The sequence below is a fragment of the Apteryx rowi genome, unplaced genomic scaffold (assembly GCF_003343035.1).
Source record: "Apteryx rowi isolate R43461 unplaced genomic scaffold, aptRow1 scaffold_826, whole genome shotgun sequence".
Lineage (NCBI taxonomy): Eukaryota > Metazoa > Chordata > Aves > Apterygiformes > Apterygidae > Apteryx > Apteryx rowi.
Window position 1 is genome coordinate 109,172 of NW_020451123.1, and position 22,341 is coordinate 131,512.

The window sequence follows — 22,341 nt, forward strand, 5'->3', positions numbered from 1 at the left end:
ACGCGGCGTGGCTGCGGAGACCCGTGTACGAGAAGACCGCCCCGGAGCCGGGGGCGCTGGGCGAGCTGGGCCGCGCCGTGCGCCTGGAGCTGAGCCCAGCCGAGCTACGCCGCCAGGAGGAGAGCATCCGCCGCCACCAGATCAACATCTACCTGAGCGACCGCATCTCGCTGCACCGCCGTCTACCCGAGCGGTGGCACCCACTGTGAGTACCCCGGCGCCGCGCCGTTCCCACCTGCCGCCGCAAGTGCCCCGCTGCGCGCTCTGGCGCGGCCGGCCTGGACCCGCGGGAGCGGCGCCCGGCCGTCTGCCACCTTTAAGATCACCGCATTTGCTCACGGGGTCAAACCTGTGCCATTTCATCTGGCTTCTGCCCTTTAGAAGGGCAGAAAAGTAAACGCGTTGATGGTGGGTGTGTTTGTGTACCTGGGAGAGGCTGATTTCCTCCACTAGCACCACCACTATTTCAGCCTTTATAAATAGTGGCATCCTGCAGTGTTTCTCCTGCTGGTGTCTCCTGTATTGATCGCTGATTAGGGAGATTTAGGCAGCATACTTTTAAAATCACCTCCAGCTTTACAAATGTTATGCTTCCTAAACTTCAGCTTTGTGCTGTACTTGGAGTAAAACATCTTCTGCCACACTGCATAAAGCAGATTGTTTTGACAGCAAGAGTATTCAGATACAGATTTACCAAGAGTGTGCTGCTTTCACATAATGTAGAAATGTCTCCAGAGGTACATAGCCACCTTCTAAACTGGGGCTTCACCTSTTTCTGGATAATCTGCTCCTGGGACAATTGACCAAGGATGCTGGCATCAGCAATTTTAAAATAAGGATTAGGTGCTATTGGATGAGATGGTTCTAGTTCAGGCAGACAGCAGTTCACTGGAGTCATCGTGGCTGTGGTGTGCAGCAGGTCTGAGTGTACGACCAGTTCTGGCCTAATACAAATACTCTGCTTTGTCCAGTCATTCCTCTCAGGATGGGCTGTACTGTTAACCAAACAGCCAGCTGGTGAGAAGAAAAATCTTAAACTAAGGGTAGAGTTGACCAATTACAGGTATATGTCTCCAGCCGAATGGGAGAGTGCCATGGCTACTATGAACTCCTCAAAGTCCTTCCCTCTGTTTCACTCGGGCTTAGCTTCAGCCAGTTGTTCATTTTACTGCAACAGGTTTGTATGGTAGCAAAGAACTGTGGAAAAAACAAGGCTCTGTCTCTGCCATATGTTCACTTCATTCCAGTTTGAGTTGTCCAGTAGTTCACCCAAGTGTATAGGTGCTGAATCTAAAACATGAATCCTATGGGAACTCTTAAAAATTTGCAGTGGAAGTGCAGGGTCTCTTCATAGTAAATTTAAACCTGACAATAGGCTTGTTTTTCTCAGTTAGCTTTTATTCTCCCCTTAGAAGCAGTCCATAGACCACAGGCTGAAAGAACTGTTCTTGTTGCATTTCTACAGAAAGAATTTAAATTATTTTATTGAATTCTTTGGACTCCTGCCATTTCTCTCAGACAGGATGTTGGAGGAAAAGGAAGATCATAGTTTGTGGAGCAGGGGATGTCATGGGGGAGGGGAAAAAGAAATTCTTGAGAAGAAATTAATATAGGTGGGCAGATGGATCTTGTTACAATAACACATCCTTTTCTGATTTGAATATCTGAATGTTTCAGCAAATGTTAAAATGACAAAATCTATCCAAACCAGAAGTATTGCAAAGCGTCGGTGACAGGGTAAATATAATCTCAGAGGTAACTGTCGTAAAATAGGTTTGCATTGTACTGCTTTAGTATCTGCTGATGCACTGAAGTGCTTCATGCCTTTCCACATAGTTAAATCTAAATTGTGGCAGAAACATACAGCATCTGTCCAGCTCACAGAGCAAGTGTAAAAAAGCTCCCCAAAGATACCTAGGTCAAAAAAACTACGGAAAAAGGTATCAACGAGCCTGTACTGATAGAAAATTTGTTGTTTGGGACTTCAGTGTAAGATTAGAGGCTGTATGTCAAGTCTAGGAAAAATACAATTTAGAGTCTTTATTCTAAGGTTGGTGACGCTTGACCATTCATGATTCCTCACACACATTAGGGAGAAAGGAGAGACTACAATGGTAGGAAACAAATAGTAACGGGAGGCTTCAACTCTCCCTGCAAATGATGCAAAAGTTAATTTTTTAGATGTGAGCCGTGAAGCCACTTTGGCACCTGAAGACTGGAAGGTGACAAATATATCAGGTTTTAAATGGAGAATCAGAGAACTAAGCCTCAGATCTGTTCCAGGCAAGCTGTTTAGAAACTGTAGTAAGGCACTGAATTAGTAATATATAGATAGATGTGGTCTACTGAGAAAGAGTCAATATGGCTTTTGTCAAGGATGTCATGTCTCACAAACCTGTTGGAGTTCTTTGAAGGAGATAACAAATATATGGATAAGGAAGATGTAGTGTGTTAGGATTTCCAAAGGCTTTTGATGAGCTCCCTAAGCAGCTGTGAAATAAGGTGGAAATTCCTTGCATTTTTAAATAACTGATTAAAAGCCAGGAAGTAGTTATTTTTTTACAGTGGAGGGCCACTGGTGAAGTTCCACAGAAATCTGTGTTGACCTAGTGCTGTTCCCATGGTATGACTTCCATAAAGAAATGACTGTAATTAATGGCTCTTCAGCCTGGAAGACACACAGGCCACCAAGGGGGTAATGTGGTCAAACCCTGTAAAATCATGAGAAGCATGGAGATGGTGAAGAGGGCTCAACTGTTTTCTCTCTTCTAAGAGGAATTCTGGGGAATCAAACTACTGCTTTGCATGTTCAAAACCAACATCAGGATCGGTTCTTCTTGTAAAGCGTAGTTAAGCTGTAGAAGTATTTGATGCAGGACTTTCTAAGGATTCAGAGTTTGTGTAGGCTTCAGGGAAACTGAATGGGTTAATGGAAGAGGAATCCTTTGACAGTGGCTAAATACAGGGTGAGGAACCACCCTGAGCTCAGGAAGTCCTTGAACTAAATATTGCTGAGAAAAGGGTTGAGTGCTGGGGGACTATCTGTACATCTTGCCCTGTTCTAATATGTCTTCCCAGGCAACCACTAGTAACCACTGGGGGCTTTTGATTAACTCTTGCTGAGGCACCACAATACCTGTTTGATGCATGAAGTGAATGGAACAAATTCCTTCCCTTCCTTCTTCCAAAAATCCACTTACTGTAAAGTATAAGGAAGTTCATCTACTATAAAACATCAAGGATTCATCAAATATTAACAGATGCTGTGCTTGGAGACAGCATACTAGACTATGGGATTTTGGTCTGATTCAGCATGTTTTTCTCTGTGTGTGGAGATGAGGCTTGAAATTTTAGATCGCAGGAAAACAGGAGGAAAGGAAAAAGAGAGAAAGATAGTCAGCTTCCCAACCACCCTGAGGCCCCACTGCTGCTCTTAACCTCACACATTCATTAGTGACCTGCTTATGGATATAGGATGTTGCTTTATCAGAACCGATGACAAAAGATTTTCCCACTGCTACATGTTGTGCAACCTGGATCTGCTTATCAGGTCAGGAATGTGGCAATAATTTTTCACTAATAAAGCTAGAAGAAGGATATGGGAGTGTCTGCTGTTGTCTGGTAAYAATGTGGGGGGAGAGAATAATAGTCTAACTGAGACTAATTCCCAAAATAATGTGTTGTTAATAATGTGTTCACTACATTTGACTATGAATTCCATATAGATGTCATTTACTTTATTATAACATTTTTTCAATTTCAGATGTTTCTCCTAGTAATATATTCTTAGAGATATAAATGTTCAGAAGTCCTTTAGTCCTTTTGTAAACACACAACCATGTTATTCCGAGAACTGATCCTGTTCCTGTTGAAATAGAGAGTTGGAGTATTTGATGACTTCTATGATTTCTTCAGACAGAATCACAGAATCACACAGAATGGTTGAGGTTGGAAGGGACCTCTGGAGATCATCTAAGTCCAACCCACCTGCTCAAGCAGGGTCACCTAGAGCACGTTGCACAGGATCTCATCCAGGCAGGTTTTGAATGTCTCCAGAGGAGACTCCACAACCTCTCTGGGCAATCTGTTCCAGTGCTCTGTCACCCTCACAGTAAAGAAGTTTTTCCTCATACAGTTACTCTTTCCTGCAACTGTCATGACTTCAAGTCAACGACTGGTGTAATATTGTGTTTCATCACAGACAGAAACTTCTTAGTATTAATCATGGCTAGAATTGTGTATCTCCATTACCGAACTGTAAGAAAAAAATCCTGCTTACAAGCATTGTACCTGCTTTTAGACTTTCTACCATTTTTTGGGGTGATGTTTCTCACAACAGGGATGCATTGTGCATTTATTTCAGGGGTAGTTTCTGTAAAATCACACTAGCCTTTTGGCCGTCTCTTGTTACATGAAGAACAAGGCAGAGACAGGCACCTTTATGCTCACTCAGTATTTTCATGCATTCATAATTTTATGCTCTCTTTCACAGTAGAAGCCTGAATCGGGCCTTAGGCCTCATTTCACTGCTCCCACTGCTCTTCACTGCTGGATTGGTTAGTCTTTTCTGTCTTTTCTGTCTTACTTTACCTAGCAAATGGTTTTGAGTAGCCATGAAAAACCTGAAAAAATTAGTGTGGGTCTGCATAGTAATTAGTAGCTGGAGAAGAAGTTTTAGAGGTTCTTTAATTCTATATCATTTTCTGGGTTTCGAAGTGAGATCTTGTTTAATTTTATATATGTATATATATATATATWTWTTTTTTAATATATATAATTTCTGTATCACCATCATCACTTATGCCTGTAGTATCATATTCTATTTTGGGATGTTGTCTTTGAGTTTAGAGCAATAATCTTGTGCTAACATCTTTTCAGGTTGTGAAAATTTTTTCCATCTGTTCCCTGGTTTGAATGGGATCCTCTTACAGCCTTCCTTGGTGCCATGTTTTGTTTTGTTTTTTTCCACATGGTAAACACAAAACTGTATAATATACTCATCTGGTCATATTTTGTTAGTAAATTCCCAGAATAGTCCTCTCAACAAGATTCTACTCCACCTTCTACTCCAAAAATCACAGTATCTCATTTTGGTGTGCAAACTGCCCCTGTAAGCTGTGTAAGGTTGTGACCTGATGTAATGTTACCACAAATGGCGCAGCAGCCTTGTGTTTCCTCTCCAGTACACTGAGACTGACTGCATCGATAAGCTCTGCTTTTATCTGTTATCTAAGCTAAATTAACTGAAGTGACTTTTTACCATCTGTACAGTAAATGCAAACTCTCTGGAGTGCTTTTCTGCTGAAGTTTGTATAAACTTGTCAGTGGGTTCTTCCCATGTAAATGCAAAACTGATTGCATTATCCATACCCACGGTGTAGTCTAATGTAGGCATTCCCATGTCTTGCATTTGTTCAGAGTCCAAAAGCTACATCCCTTTTCTATTTATGAGCAAATATTTTGCATAAAACACTGTTATATGCTTTTAATGTCTTCATAATGCTGTGGACACTTTTTTTTTTTTTGCTTGTTTTCTAGTTTTTTGGGGGACACCAATTAGTAGTAACTACATCAAGCATAACGCCTTTTATTCATGACTTTATTGTTAGTGCCAGATCTCTCTGCTGTTATAAACAGACTTTCGACCTGCAAAACAGTCTGTGTCTCGTTCCTTCCTCATAGAGTTAAGTGGAGGATTAAAACCTCTGCAGCACTTTTTTTTTTTTTTTTAAAGCAGCCTTGGGTTTTTTGGCAGTACAGACTGCAGCAATGCTTCCACAATGGCTTTGATGCTTTGAGGATATTTTACCATTTTTGATATGCTGTTTCCTGTCTCCTGTAAAAATGTCTTTTTTTTCATTATTACACATTGTTTAACCCTCAGACATTCTTCAGAAGAGCTTATATCCGTGAAATAGACTGTTTTCTGACATTATTTTTTAAGGACTTGTAGAGAGCCTCAGCTTCCTCTGACCTTTAAAGATGAATGTTTAGTTTTGGTTGGTTTCATTTTTAACCTGATGCAATTCCCAAATCCCTGCTAATAAAGCATAAATTATGATTTATTTTCTTTTCCTTTTTTTTTTTAAACAGTGCTTTTACCATACACAATCATCTCTAAGAACCACGTGCATCCACACCCTGCTACTGGTAATGGTTACAATAATTTTCTTCAGCTATTGTATTACTTTGCAAAGTATTTTTCTTGTCCTGGCTCAAGCTACTTCCTTCAAAAAAAAAAACTGTGTGTAGATATATTGAATCATAAGGTTCTATAGAAGACATTGAGCAAATGATACCCTTTTTTCAAATTAGTAAAATAAAAAAAAAATGCTGTTCAGCAGTTACAGCACCTTGCTGTTCTCTGCCATGTTAATCAGATGAGGACCCACCTTGCATAAACCTCAGCACCTGTTTCTGTAATGTGTGGCTATGTGTGGGATAGGTAGGTGTGCAAAACCTGGCATGGTCTTTGCGTTCCATGGTCAGATAAGTCTTTTTTTATGCAGTATGTACTGACAGTTATTTCAAGTTACTTTCGTGTGAGCAAATATAAATGGTTAGCATAAAAAGTTGGGTGGTGTTTGGAGGAGATGAGCATAATCTGCTTTATCATGTTCTTTAATTTCATTGAAAATGTCTGATTTATGTATCCTGGATTTTGATGTAATAGGGCTCTGTAGCTTTTGGCTCACAACTGGGTTTTATCCATAGATTGCTCTTTCTGAGGGAGAAGTGAGGAATGGCTGTTCAACTAGCAAATTCAGCGCAGGGTGTGCAGCCTCAATAACTGCATTTTGGCTCAGGAACCAGTGTTGTGCCTCGTGTCACATTGCTGTGGTTGCTGCTGGACCAGGACCATGGATCCAGCCACTCCCTGGGAAGTTTTGGGGGCAGTCTCGGCTGCCTTTTCCCTGGCTGCAGCTCTGCCGTGCACAAGGACTCTGCTTGTGCATTTTGTACTGTGGCTGCAAGACCAGGAGCAGTGAGAGAGCAGTGGCTGAGAAGGTATTCCCCATCACTTAGCATTACCCACTTCAGTGCTTTTCAGTGAAATCCAAGTCCTTAGAACTTATGTATAACTTGTATTTATATATAAACTAAGATTTATAAATATAAGGAAGTAAAGTCAAGTTCCTGTAGCTGAAGAAGAAAATGATAGCAGTGAAGGAATGTATCAGACTTGAAATGACAGTGCTTTGTCATTTATTTTGCATGCTTGGAAATGTCACAGTGACTGGCAGCCCTTCAAAACTGGATCTCATTTTCTTATGTCTACATTACATTTTTGTGAGGCATTGAATCTAGTTATCATAACTATCAAAGATGGTGTATCAGAGAACCAAGACTAGGAACCAAGAGTAGCTATGTTCCTTTCACTTTCTCCATGGAACAGTGAAGTGTCTGGTGTCTTATAGACAAGGGAGGTGTGAGCCTGCCGAGGTCTATTTGCCTATCCTACATAAATGTCTTTAAGAGGATGAGGTGGATCTCCGTCTAGATTTGCCTTTATGAACATAGAGAGTCTTGATGATTAGCTGAAAGTGGATACCTAGCTTTTAGGGGCTAATGTGGGATGCAGTTAGTCTTGTCCTGCCCTAAGCTAATCCCCTGTCCTGCGAAAGGGCAGTGTTAGGCATCTTGAAGGTGACATTAAAGAGCACCTTAGTCAGAAACTTAAAGTAGCTTACAACATAGACAGTATACATATACATTCTCAGTATCGGTAAAACTTATTTTTAGATTAGTATTACCAGTTTATATCTTCCCTGTCATTTTAATGACATGTTGTAACTGTTATGCGTTTGTTTTTCTGAACAATCCAGAGTATGAGTGAAAAGATTCACCTAGTAGAAGCTCGGATACTTGGGTGACACAGGGAGAATAAAAATACATCTGGATGTCTGCAAAGGTGAATACAGAATATATGTTTTGCTAAGATACTGCTATTGTACATGGAAGTTGGGAAATGAAAAAGCTGAGTTATGACCACTACTCTTTAAGTTAGGTTTCATACTTGTATTTTTTTTTAAGCTTGTATTTCTTGTTAAATGTGGATCCTTAGTGTTCATACGTATGTCTTTATTATTAAACTACAGCACTTCCTCTTAAATTAGCACTACTACAAAAGAGATTTGTTACCTTTTATAAATTTTCTTAGGCTATTACTTTCCCAAGGTTTAAATGCTTTAGGTTTGTAACATGGGATTATTTTTTTAAGATTGAGCAAAACTCTCTGAAATTTCTTTCAATACAAAAAGGTGAGGAAAAATATGTCTTAATTTTAGCAACAGTATTTGAGACTTGCTGACAGTTATGATTTTGCAGTAATCTAGTAAAGAATATGTGTCTTGGAAATAATTTCCAAGATGAACATGCAAATCTTCATATTATCAGAATAGCTTTATTTTATTTTTTTTTAAATAAAGGTTTCAAAATTTTTAGTTCGTGTGTACATGACAATTAGTTTTTCCAAAAGGTAAGCATGATGTATTATATAAGTTTATGTTTGTGCTCTGTTTTTTTATATGTAAAGTGAGAGGTATTTTCTTTGTGAGGTAAATAGCAAGCCTTGGTAATMTGACGGAAAATGCAGGTTAGATACGAGCAGGCTCCAAGGGTATCAAGTATAATTCAGTGCCCAAACGTATGTGCCAGACAGCAGTCTTGGCCGTGGTGAGTCAATTCTCTTCATTTACATGCTGCACTCCACCACTGAGCTAATGCATAGCTGCACTTGATAAAATGCCTTTTTTTAGTTTTGGCCTCTTTCTTAACTTAAGAAATCTAGGAAATACATACTCTGGTATGTTCCAGAAGAGGCAGACCTTCTTCTACAATGTAAGTAATGCTCAGTGAAGGAGGCAGTAGTGCACAGTGAATCAGCAGCAGGGCGGGGATTGCCTCACTCTGTGCCAAATTGCATTTCCTATCTCCAGCATGTAAATTTTGGGCAAATCCATTGAAATCTTTAATCTATAATTAGGTTTATAAGCCTCTTTAGACCTTTTGGATTTCCTCTCCCTTTTTAAATAATGGAATATGACATTATTACTCTGAATCTTTTTGATGTATTTTCCAGAGAAGGCTTTCCTGGAAGTTTTCTCCTATTAAATTATTCCTTTTTCCCTTCAGTTTCCTAAAATACGGAGGTAAGAATCCTGTTTCCTTCAAGAAATGAACTGAAAATACCTGTACAAGTGACAGCGATATATAAGAATAATGTTATCTTGGCAGTATTGAGCATAATTTTTTAATAGATTAAAATAAATAAGTATTCCTAACAGCTGAATTCATCCAATGGGTTTTCCTGTGTTGCTCTGTTTAAAAAATACTAATTAAAATGTCACTGCTTTTTCATGTGTTAATGCATGAACATTTGGCAAAATAAATCACTTCCGTCACTTCCCATTGGTCTGAGGCAGTTCCTTGTGTAAATGCCATGATTTGCCTCAGGATGTGTCAAAGCCTGGAGGGATGGGCATTTTTGTACTTCATGGTATAAGTGTGTGTCTATATTTGTGTGTGTGTGTATACATACATACATACACATGTACATATATGTATGTATACACATCATATACAATGTATGTCATTGTGTAACATTCATTTCATGTTTGAGAGGAACATTTTTATGTTTGCTCTCTGCCCAAATACCATTTTTTTTCTCATATGAATTCTTATTTTAGGAATATTCTTTATTCAAATTCGGACTTCATTTTTCTTGTCACGTATCTTAAGAAATGTTGCCTAATTGTTTAAGAAATCTAAGAGGTTTTTTTTATTACTAATTACAGCAGCATTAAATGGTCAATAAATACATACTCAATATGCAACAGGTAACCAATATATTTTATTTTAAAGTCATTTTCTGGGTGTTCTAAGGAATTTCTTTGCTCATAAATTGAACTGACAGAATTTGCTATCACATATGCTCTTCTGGTCAACTTCTGGTTTCCCTCTTCAGCTCCAGGTAGTGTAGATTTTGGAGGACTTACTGCTATTCTCTTTTCATAGGAGGGATGTCTTACCTGCTTTGGTACCTGCTCTTATCTAGCAATATACGGAAACTAATGTTTATCCTTCTGCCTCTTAAGCACTGGTATCTTCCAGGCAGTAAGCTGGAGGCATAAGAAATCTCTAAAACATTTCTGTTGGTGCGTAACAGAACTGCTAATATAGACTGCTTTAAGAAAAGGGGGGGGGAGGTAATAAATAGTATAATTATTTTAAAATTGTTTTAGATTGGGAGAGTCTTTAATTCACAGTGTATGCTTTTGGCTTGTCTGGAAGTTTCTTGGCATCCTTATGTTCATTTAGGGAACTGCATATATATTTTTTTAGGAAATACATTCTGGAGTTTAATCCAAAGGTTTACAAACCTGCTGGCTCTCCTCAGAGCCAAAACTGTGTATTTTTAAGACTGTCTGTGTTTTTGTGGATTTCACTATTCTATTTGGCATTTCTGTGGTCTTTCCCAAATTATGCTTTGTTGTACATATTCCTTAGTTCTGTTACTGTTTTTTAATCTTTATATGTTGCTGTTTCTTCACAGTTATATTTTTACTGCCTAGCACTTCTATCTTATTTTCCAAAACACAAGTTAGCAGTAGTTCACGCTACTGTTTTCACCCTGTTTAGTTTTTTTATTTCTCCATTTTTTGCCTTTCTTTGATCTGTAAGGCATATTTTGTCCATTATTTGTTCCTCTACTTGGAGTAATTTTCTGCAGAGATTGCACATAAACCAGCCCAGGATACCTCCTGTCTTTCTTCTTTTTAGATGTTTCTGAAGGTTGCAGAATTTTAGTTATAATGTTGCCGAGGCATGTGAACTTTTGGAATGCTTTGCATGACCTTTCCATGTACACACAGTTCCTTTAAGATCCTTTACATATGCTTGTTTACAAGTAGTAAGTAGCCATATGAACTCTTCATTTGAGAATAGTTTTCTGAAAATTTACAAATGGTTTTGCACTTGTGCTAAGTGTAGTCCCTTAACTTACAGGTGCAGAGAGAAGAAGTATGATTATTACAGCTTGCCGAAAACCTCTGTTGTGATAGCTTTTTATAATGAGGCTTGGTCAACACTGCTACGAACTGTTCATAGTGTTCTTGAGACATCTCCAGATATACTTTTGGAAGAGGTTGTCCTTGTGGATGATTACAGTGACAAAGGTAGGAATAATAATTCTAAATAATGGAGGGTTTTGTCAGCCACAGGAGGAAAAGATACACTGTTATGGTCATGCACCCTACAATTTTACAGCATAGGCATCTAATTGGAAATAGACTTTTCTGTAGCATGCCAGTGAAAATTAGAAGTTTTGGTTTTGGCTTAGTTTAGAATGGGTAAGCATGCTGGCTGTGTTGCAACATGAGTGCTTGCATATATAGATAATTATAGTCTGGTCAAAGCATTTCAGCTTTCCTAATTTGAGCAAGTTCTGACTGTTCCAAGGTTGCACTGGTGTCAAATATAATAAGGCGCTACCTGGTTATCTATTTTCATTTGAATTATGAGACACAAGATGATACTAGCATCTTCCACCACACGTGAATTGTGTTAAGAATTAAACTTTTATGTAACACTTTTAACAATTTGGAAATGGGTTATAGAAACAAACATGAAACATTTGATTTCTTAAAAGTAAACATGAATTTTGTCCATCCACATTCTGTGCTTTTTCCTTGTCCTTTTCTATAGACAGTATAGCAGAATCAGCATTCAAAATACCGGTATCTGTAAGGCACTGCTTTAAGTAATACGCTAATGAACAAAGAGCATTCTGTAGTATGACATAAACCAGTTCGTTACAGAACTATATATATTTTTTTTGTTACAGAACATTTAAAGGAGACTTTGGAGAACTATGTGGCTGGCTTGCGCAAGGTGCGCCTTATCCGTGCGAATAAGAGAGAAGGACTGGTTAGAGCACGGCTGCTGGGGGCTTCAGTAGCAAAAGGGGACATCCTGACTTTCCTTGATTGCCACTGTGAATGCCACGAAGGCTGGCTCGAACCACTTCTGGAAAGGTAAAGTTTTTCTGTGCTGTTTTTCTGTTCTGTAGCAGAGGGAAAAAAGACTGTTTGGCACAGTTCTGTGTTCTGCAGTGGAAAAGACACTCTTCACTTACCAAAGGTCACCGGTGGGTGGTCTCTGAGGCAGTGTGAGTGTTTTCTCCTGGCAGTGGAAGAGTGAGTGGAAGTGTGAAAAAGCAGGAGGTGGATTTCTGTTTTCTTCCATAGTACAAGAGTCTGAGGACTAGGCTACTCTTCAAAGAAGTGAAAAATTGTTTTCAGGAAGGGAAGTCCTCCCCCAGCTTTGAAACTACCTTGGGAAAGGTGGCTGCTCTGTCAGCCTGTGAAGTGGATGAAACGAAGGTCTGGAAAGATGAGGGCCCTGAAAAATCTGCTATTGCGGGGCAGCATAGACAGAAGCAGATGGGAAGTGAAGTCAATAAACTCTGTCTTCCAAGTTTTCAGCTAATCCATCTTTCCAAAATGGTTCTGATACAAAGCATCATGGGACAGACAGGAATTAACATTATGTCTACGCTGACTATTACTTGTGCACTATCTGTCCTGGGATACTTTAATTTATAGCTATGTAGTTTTTCATCTATCCCATAGAACTATTGGGCAAGTTAGAAAACTTCCATTAATAAAAAAGTACAGGATAGTAGATCGCCATTAAAGCTCCAGATATTTATGATCTTTTTGCAGCCTCACCCATGCTCAGTTTACAGCAGGGAAAGTTCATGTGTGATTGGTGACTGCACAACAGGGGCACCCCGCTGCAGCATCCTGTCGCTCCTGCATGCCTACGCAAGGCTGCATTGCTTTGGCACTTGCGCTGGCACTTTACATCTAAACCCTCTCTGAGGCTAGGAGCAGGTGGTTACAGTGTCTGAGTCAGACCTCAGAAACATTGCATATAGAAAACCAGTGCTCTTTAAAACATAATAAAAAATTCCTCAGGATTAATGGTTTGATTCATATCATGTAAAGTTTCCCACCAACTCTTGTGGACTTCAGAGAAAGTCTAGAAAAAAACGATGTGTACAAATTGTGGGAGATATTGCCAAGAGCACATACCATAACAAGGAGTGTGAATCTTCCTGATTCTTAATGGAACTTGTGCTCTCAAATTCCTGATGTACATTTGAAAATTTGTCTGGAATAATTATTTTCTTCTTACGATTGTCATATTTAATTTGTTTCCAAAATTTCACATCAGGTATATTTCAGGTAATTGTGGATTAACTGTGAACAATATTGATAGTGCAAAGAAAGGGAGTAAAAATCAAAGAATAAACATGTTTTTAATGCTTGTCTTCTGAAGAAACAACAAATAACTGTGGAGAAAATTCTGTAATTTCTTCAGTTTTTGCAAACCACTAGATGGCAGTCTTAAYGAAGAGTTTGGATAATTTGTATTGAATTGCCTTCTGTAATGAATTATTCAGGAAATCTCTTGGAATTTGTGACCTTCTTTTTCTTGATACAGATGTACATCTCTAATGGCATGTTTGCATGGCATAGCTCAGATGCATCGAAGCAATTGAATGTAATGTTTGTAATGCAAGCACAGTCATGTTCATAAACTGTCTATGCTTTGTGCCATCTAGTTAAATCTTAGCTTACAGAAAAAGGGATGACTTTTCACTTACCTGATTTCTTTTGTAAATTAAATTGTATGTCAGATACTTTTTTTTTTACTCTTTTTCCTTTGTAGAAACAACAAAGCATTTTTATGTTTGACTGAGGAATTTTTTCCTTTGTGTGTATCATTATCATTGCTTTGTATATAAGCATTGTGCAGGTGAGACCAGAGATAGCAATATTTTTATAAGCCTTCCTGTGCACGTTGCCAAACCAGATTTCAGTAGGAGAAAACAGCTGTGTCCCTCTGATAGTTCTTCTTTGTGTTGTCCTGTTTCCCCTGTGGCAAAAAAAAGGGACTATTTCGTACCTGAGCCAGTCTTCCTGAGCTCGGACGATGTAGCTTTGGGACCACCTCTGTTCTCTACTGCATTTACCACTACAAGCTGCTGTAATTTCTGTGAGTTTAGCTTAACTGTTTCAGAGCCCCTTGTTCAGCCTGCACGTTTTAAACCTAATAATCCTGTGAGTGACTAATCCCCCTTGAATGATAGATGCATCAGACCTCTTCCTTGTTTGGCAATAGTACATGCGTATTTTTTCTGCTTGTTTAGAATATGCAGATCAGAAGATGCAGGGCTAAAACAAGTTCCAGCATCTTAAAGTCAGACAAGCCACTTAGGTCTCTCCTGCTAGCTCAGTGACAAAGACTAGTGTAAAGAAGATTACTGGTGATTTACGGGAGAGAAGCCTGATGTTGTGTTTGTGTGCCTTGAGTTTGATCTCTCCTGGTATTGAGAACCTTTCCAGAACCTGAGGCAAAGGCAAAGGATCCCACAGACTTTTGCAAGTGCAAATGCAGAAATGCTTTTGTAGAGGAATCCAGAAACCCCTGCATGGTATTGAGAAATGGGAAAAAGGTGTTTATCTCCTTACAGAAGTAGACATCAGCTGTGATGTATTCTTAGTACTGATCAAGATCTTACTACTGATAATTATCTTTAGATCAGCCTCGCTGCTATATACATGTCCTTCCCCAGCGCTATCTTGTTTGTCCTTTTTATGTCCCATGGTATCAGAGTTTCTTAAGGCCTCCTTCATGTATATTCATGTATGTTTGACTATCAGAGATTTAATTCCCATGTGGGAACTATATATGATTTTTTTGGTTTAAGTTCATGGTATCTTTCCGAATTACTGTTGTAGTGTTCAGTGTAACTTTTTGGAGATGATTGCATTTGTAAGAACAACCATGACCTTAAGGCCCATAGAGTCTAGCTGCCTTCTTCATCCTGGCAGAGTGATACAGTCGTACTGAAACATGCCGCAGTTTCACCTCTGAGGAGATCCTGGAATTCCACTTAAATCAGTGTCCACATCTCTTCTCTCTTAATATCTGTAAGGCAGCCACCTGTACAAAGCAAGACAGAACTTTTTGCTCAGAATGTTGTGCTTGATACAGCCAAGCAAGATGCTGAAGGAGGGAATGTGTTGTCTGAAGACATCTGGCCTACCTCCCTCCCAGTGTCCCAGAAGAATGCTGCTTGCCAGATGCCTACATTTGGATCCATCCTGATGCAGCCTCCTGATGCACCCTCCACGAAAATTTGCTGGCTGTTCTTGTAGCCATCCTTTCCTTGTGTTGCAGCAGGAGTTGAAAAGGAGCAAAAGTTTATGTTTGTGTTTGTAAGGATTCCCTGTTCTTGTCGCTTCGTGTTTTTGAGAGGTGGTTCTAATAGAAGTCACTTTTTTCTTTTACAAACCAATTAGAATCGGAGAGGAGGAGACAGCTGTCGTCTGCCCTGTAATCGATGTTATTGACTGGAATACATTTGAGTACTTGGGAAACTCTGGGGAGCCACAGATTGGCGGATTTGACTGGAGACTTGTCTTCACTTGGCATGTAACCCCTGAAAGAGAGCAAAAACGAAGGAAGTCTAAGACTGATGTGATCAGGTGAATTTTTATGCATCTCATTTTTAAACTGTGAATGTTGTAGGTGCTTTTGACTTCAATTGGAAATTGCAGGTGCTGAAAAATATTCAATAAATGAGTGCTTATAACTTACATTGAAATTACGTATTTTGTTTAGTACCCCTTTTTCAGAGTAGCTCCTGGTCACCATGTTACTGGAAGAAAATTTGCTATAAAAGCTGAAAATCCTGTGTGGTCTTTACTGTGAAATCCTTATTCCATAAGTAACCACTTGACTTCTACAGCACAAATTTCTATGGATGATTATTAGCATGAGGAAAACTGTAACTGATCAACTAATATTGAAGGATGATCTTTGTGCAAAGCAATGAAGCCCACATTGTATAAAAAGTGTCATGATCAACAATGAAAAAGAGAAAAAATCATAAACCAATAAGACRGAAGAAGTAATTTTGAAAGCTTTATCTGGGCTGTAGCCATCGTGGTGGTTCCTTGCTTTATTTTCAAAAGTAAACCAGTTTGGCCAGTTCTTCGTTTGGGATGAAGTGATACAGCTCTGCCCACCCCAGTTTCTCTTGGGAGCTCATGGAGATGTCTTCATAGTGGGTTTTAATTTTGTTTTATTGTAAGACAAGATATAATCAGTAGGTATTATTTGTCAGCCCATAATGTATTTTTAGGAGAGGTAAAGTGAGTCTACAAACAATGCATCTGGAAAATGGACACTGTAGATAAGATCCTGGGAGCTGAGGGTCTACTTCACTGTTAACTTGGAAGCTGCTGTAGTTCAGCAATGCGTTCTCTGAAATGAAGCAGCTGTTGGTATTTTTAACATCACCATTTTATTAGTCCTTGCCTTTATTTATAATTCGTCATCTTAAAGCCTAAAACAAATACAGAATGGTTCATTTTCCTCAGTCTTTTCTAGGTCGCTTAGCATGGTAATATCCAGGACTTCACAAATATTAATGAATTTATCCTCAACTGAGAGAAGGTAATATGTTTTCTAATGGGAAAAGTGAGGCAGTAATTTAGTGCTTCTCAGGATATGTTAGTCTACATCCTCAAAAATTTTAGAAATAGATTACAAAATTTTTTTTTAAAGCCTCTAACTTAAACATAGTGCTTTTCTTCTCCTCCATAAGAAGGAATTGACTTTGGACTGCCAAGGAGAAAATGCTAAGAGATAAGGCTGCAAGGTGAACTGAGGACCGTGAGCTTGGCAAGTTTTATGGTTATCTGGGGAAAGCAGCAGTGCTCAGTGGAGAGTGATACAGCTGACAGCTGTGCTTGGGAAGAGTGAGATGGAAGAGCTTGACTGTTCATGAAGTTTTTTCTTCTCTGTCTCACCTCATCTCTTCCCATACTTTGAAACAACATGTGGCAGTGCAAGACAGAGTTGCTTCAAAGAGATCACTATTAAAATTATTTTGGACAGATTAAGAATAACTGGTCATGACACTTAACACTTAGTAGTTTTCATTAGCAAAATTCATAAAGTGTCAGATGAATTTAGTTCCATCCAGCATTATATCCTTGGCACTTTAAAGAGGGTAGTTTTCCAAAACTGCAAACAATTAGGAGCAAAACTGAACAAATTCTATTTTGTATATCCATGCACACACTACCCTGCTGAAAGTCTATCCCTTAACTGTGCTGGCAATTTTGGGCCTTGTGATCTTTCAAAATGCCTGTTTGATGTGGTTCAGATTTTCACCTCTGATTTTCTTCAAATCTGGTCAACAATTAAAACAAAAATACAGATGGATGGGCAGATTTTCTTAAAAAGAAAAACTCTCTTTATGGACCATATTTACTGAATTCAGCTCAGTTGATGTCTGAGAGTTTTTTCCAACTGATGTTAGTAGGATCAGGAATGTTGTTATTAATCACTAAAGCACAAACGTGTTTACTTACTACTTAAGTAAAATGTATAAGGAAACTGCGAATACAATTTCAGAGCTGACTAAAATAACTCTGCCACAAAAAAGCATATGTTCTGTTACTTGAAGGTAAAAGGCTAGTGTCTTCATTTATTGCCAGTCACAAAGACACTGTAATTGCACAAAATTAGCTTAATACAATACTTAACTTCTCTGATTTCTTTGTTATTTTAATACATTCTGGAGCTCTTGTCTGATACAGTTTTGTTACTACAAAATTAAATTAAATGGCCAAAAAATACAATACTTAACTGATTAGTGGCTGACTGTTTCTTTGTATCCAGAAAAGGACTGAGAAAATGGTAAATGAAATAGGTCATTTTTTTGATCTATTACATTGTTTCTTTAGTTCATGTGTATATTTTTGGCTTTTTATTTAATTCAGAATTACTTTTCTCTTTTATAGGTCTCCAACCATGGCAGGCGGATTGTTTGCTGTGAGCAAGAACTATTTTGATTATCTAGGTTCATATGACACAGGAATGGAAGTGTGGGGCGGGGAAAATCTGGAATTCTCATTTAGGGTAAGTGGCTCCCTTGAAAACACTTTCTTTTTCCTGAGAATAAAAAGAAAATTCCTATTTGTTTCTTCATCTCCTTTTAATTAATGAAATAGCTTTACTATAAGCAAGTATAAAGGAGAGAATATTCATGGAGATGTGTATATGAATCTCTTCATTGCCTTTACACTTTAATATGTCTGTGTTTACCTTCAAAATAGCCCTTTTTAAAACTTTTTTTTGACTGTGTCTTTGTTGTGAATGCCAGTAAAAAATGTAGAACAGTGGTGTGATGTTTGTTTTTGAAGTTTACATTTTTTGACTTGGAGGGGATAGTTGGAAAGAAATGTTTATAATTCTGCTAATATAACTCTGGAACTCTTATAGCAGTTGACAGAGTGAAAAGAAGGAAGGTAATAGAAGTTATCAGTGGGGTAGAACAAGCCAACCTGTACTACTTTAAGGTTTTTTTCTGTCAGGAAAGGTTTGTATAAAAATTAAAAAAGGTGGTGGAAAAACCTCCAGGAACTGTGAAGTAGTACCCAACTGCAAGGTGAGCCTAGGCTCAGATGTGAAACAGGTAGATAGTTGTGCTGGAATGAAAAGGATTTATGGTAGAGGAGGAGAGAGAAGATATGAGACAACTCAGACTGATAAGCAAAAAGGTCTTGTCCTCAACTCTGCTGTTACCGGTGCTGCTGCTTATTCCTGCTGAACACTATCTGCTTATGGTCTGTCCCGTGTCACCCTTAGCTTGCCAAAGGAATCTGGTGGTGGTTCGAAGATACCCTGTAGTGCCATTTTTGGCTTGCAGGGAGTTCATAACTTAGTATCCTGATTTTCCCTTTTTCTGCTTGTCATCAGATGTGTTTTATGGTCGTATTTGCATTTTTGTGTCAGTGGGTTGTGGGAGGGGAGAGTTGGTGGTTTTGTTTTGTTTTTTACCAGGTGACAGCAGAATTCAAGGATAAGTAGTATTTTGCTATTACAAAACCAGTCTCTTGAAGAAGGCAGCCTCAGCAGACTGCCTCACTTCAGATGTGTGGCAGTTGACCGGGGAAGCTTGGAGTCCCCGTTGCTTCTCGTCCTGCCTCCTGCTCTCTGCAGGGCAGAAAGGCTAGCAAGGAGGGCACAAGAATAAGGAAGGAAAAGGAGCAGGGAGGATAATCACCACAGACAAAAAAGCAATGTTGTTTCTTGCTCGAGGGACAATTCTGAGCTGTGATAGCTCTTTGATCTGATGTTGTGACTCCCTTCTCACGTAGCAGAAAATTCGTCTGGCCCATAAGTCCAAGCACACTGCCCACTTGTCGCAACCAGTGAATTCAGCTGGCCTCGGCTGCAGCTCCCAAGCAACTCACCCACCTTTGCCAGGTCTGCAAGTCTGAAGCAGAAGTCTCCCAGCTGGCTCCAGTTCTGGTGTAGTGTGCTTTCATATGCATGTTCCTACGGTCTCCTCCTTTCCACTGTCAGGGTTTTGTTTCCTTTTTCTGGTTCTTTGGGATAATTGCTCAGTCACAGTGTCAGGAGCTACGAAATAACTCTCAATGGAAATGATTTTTATGCCTCCTTTTGTGAGGCTTCTCATGGAGCCACAGTCCGTGATGGAGGGTTTGTACTTGAGGCCCCAATGACATGGTCACGCTTGTCACTGCTTGTGAAGAGGCAGTCTTTCCTACTCGTGGGTGCGGTGTGGGGGACCTTCATCAGTCACAGTCCAAATGAAGGTTAACCTAGAGAAGTTGAGTTTTGCAGAGGAGATTGTGCAGCATGAACCATAGTGCTAGTACAGCTGGCTGGGGAACACTGAGACGTGCTGGGTCTGAAGGAGAGCATCTCTGCTCAGTCCTTCTCTGTGCGTCTCAGGATAGGGAGGGCCTGGTCTTTAGTTTCAGCTCACCACTAAAGTTCTCCTTGGCACCCAAGGCGAATGCCTGGATCCCATGTGTTGACAGAGAGGAAAGCCCTTTTTCTCTGCTTCCGTGTTGTTGCTCACACCAAGCAACTCAGCGGCAGAATCCAGCCCCAGTGTACCTCTGGCTAGTGAAAACTGTTTTTTCACTTACTAAGGGAATTGGAAGGGATGATGGGGATGAGGTAGGGATGTGCTTTTGGGAACCAGTGGCAGTGTCCATGCCCTGAGTTCTGCGCCTGTTATTTCCTCAGCTATGATACAGCATACAGCTAAGCAGAGGCTGGAGACTGTGAGCTTAGCAACAAGCTCCACCAGAGAGCAAGACACCACCTTCCATGTCCATGTGGTGCAACAGTTGGATGTGGGCTGAACAAGACAGGCTCCGGCAGGCACTTGTTTGCGGCTGCTGTTGTACACCCAGACAGACCAGGAGTTTGCAAGGTGGACTTGACACTGCTTTTGAAACTATCACCATATTCTCTGCCTCACAGCAGATTTTCACCTCTCCCAAAGCAACAAACTTGGAAATAACAACTACAGCTGGCAGAACTGGACGGTAGAAGATTTACTTCGGCTTGGTGAAACGTCTGCAGTCTCCACTGTGATCTGGCTGCCATAGATTTGATAACACCCAAATGCTTGCCCACTAACCAGCGCAGAGTCGGGGGCAGTAAGGCTCCAGATGGCAGTCTTTTTCTCCTCTGAGATTAGAAGTGATGCTCTGGTGCTGGGAGGCCAGCAGCAGCTCCTGCTATAAAGCCTCAGAGGTGACCCTCTTTCCATGCAGTTCTTCACTCCTCATGTGTCACACTTTGTGGGGAGGCCAAGGCTTGCTGGTAGGGCAAGCCCAAACCCCCGCTGTGTGACAGGGACTGGCCCTGCTCTGTCTGTTGTTGCTTTAGACCTGAGCCATCATTGCTGTTGACCTCTGTCAGGCTTTGGCAGCAGTCTCCTTTTTGATGTTACTGGTTCACAGAACCAGGTCTTTGACCCCCGGTAATGCAGAACTGTGAACGAGCTGTGGCTTTGCCACTTCAGCGCTGAGAAAGAAGGTAGTCTTCCCGTGGGCTTGAGAAAGCATCAAAGGCTGCTTGAGCACAAGGAGAAGTGGAAAGAGGCAAGCAGCAGAGAATATCCTGGGGTGCTGGCAGAGCACGTGGCCATAGCAGGTACCCAGCAGGAGGAGAGGCCCGCAGGGGGGCACCAGCCTGATGGCACGGGGCAGGTCTTCAGTGGCTACAGGTGTGCCGGCTGTTGCGCCCAGGCTGAGGACGGGGGAATGTGGCTTGCAGGGAGAGCAGAGGGGCACTTCAATGAGAAGTGCATGGGCCTGTGCGATGTGTTCAGGGCCAGCTGCCTGCAAATGGCAGCGGGAATGAGCTTTTGCATTGGGGGGAGAAAGTTTTGCGTGCTGGCCTGTGCAATGGCAGCTGATCTAAGGGCCAGCAAATATACCAGGGCACAGTAATTTTACTCRTGCAGACATAGCTAGCAGGGTCTGGGCACTTGGAGCCAAATGGTCCGTGGCACACTTTCAACCCCTTGTATTTATGCCTCCTGTGGTGAGATTTCTTGTGGAAGGGAGCAGAAGGCAAGGATGTTGTTTTACTGTACTTCTTGCTGCCTGTAGCGCTGCAGAAGGTCAAGAGGGATAAATCATTGTTAATTCTGTTGTCTCTGTGGTTTCTAGACTGCCAGACCTGAAAATTAGGAGTAGGGATACTTGAAACTCACTGTGAATTAATTCATTGCTCTTCTTGTCTCTGAAAACATTACCCTTCCAGTGATATGAAAAGACTTGTTCTCAGGCCTCCACTTTCTTGTACTTTGATTACTCTAAACTGGAGAAATTCTCTGTGGTTTTAAAAGGTACAACAAGGACAAAGCTCTGGCTAAATGCGTTATGACTGAGAGAAACTGAATGCAGCATCAGGTCAATGTGCCTTGATTTGGGATTTGTTTAGAAAAAAATTCACTTCGTGGATAACGAGCATTGAAACGCCTCTTTTAAGGGTTGCAAAACGATGCCCTTTCATCTTCTGCCTGCTGTCTGTCAAGGGAGGGTAACCCACTTGCCGCTTTTTTCCCCCTCTCTGCTGTGGGTCCTGCTAGTGGCACTGTAATGTAAGTTTGTTCCTGGGGATTGCTGCTTGATACCTCTGCTGTCTGTCCTTTACCTCACCATCACAGCAGGAGAGAAAATACCCATATTCAAAGAGACAGAATTACTTACTGAAAATTCCTTTCTTCTATTTGAAATTTCCTTGTCCACACTCCTGGATGATGCACCTCTAACTGCTTGGGGTTTTTCATTTTCTTTTTTTTTTATTGTTTCTTCCTGTCTGGATCTGGAAATTTCTCCTGCAGTCAGAATACTCTGGATGGGATTTATGTAACCGAGGGCACATGTTTTTGAGCACCTTTCCTCTCTGCTTCCCAGCAGA

The 22,341-nt window shown here is 40.4% G+C and overlaps 1 protein-coding gene across 1 annotated transcript in view; it reads left to right on the plus strand.

Moving 5' to 3' along the window:
- Positions 1 to 22,341, plus strand: part of GALNT12 (polypeptide N-acetylgalactosaminyltransferase 12) — a 49,094-nt gene that overhangs the window by 132 nt on the left and 26,621 nt on the right. The window contains 6 exon segments of the mRNA XM_026089665.1: positions 1 to 7; positions 10 to 205; positions 11,008 to 11,177; positions 11,846 to 12,035; positions 15,375 to 15,560; positions 17,889 to 18,006. The exon segment at positions 1 to 7 is cut by the window's left edge and continues 132 nt beyond it. Coding sequence (XP_025945450.1) covers positions 1 to 7; positions 10 to 205; positions 11,008 to 11,177; positions 11,846 to 12,035; positions 15,375 to 15,560; positions 17,889 to 18,006 — 867 coding nt within the window.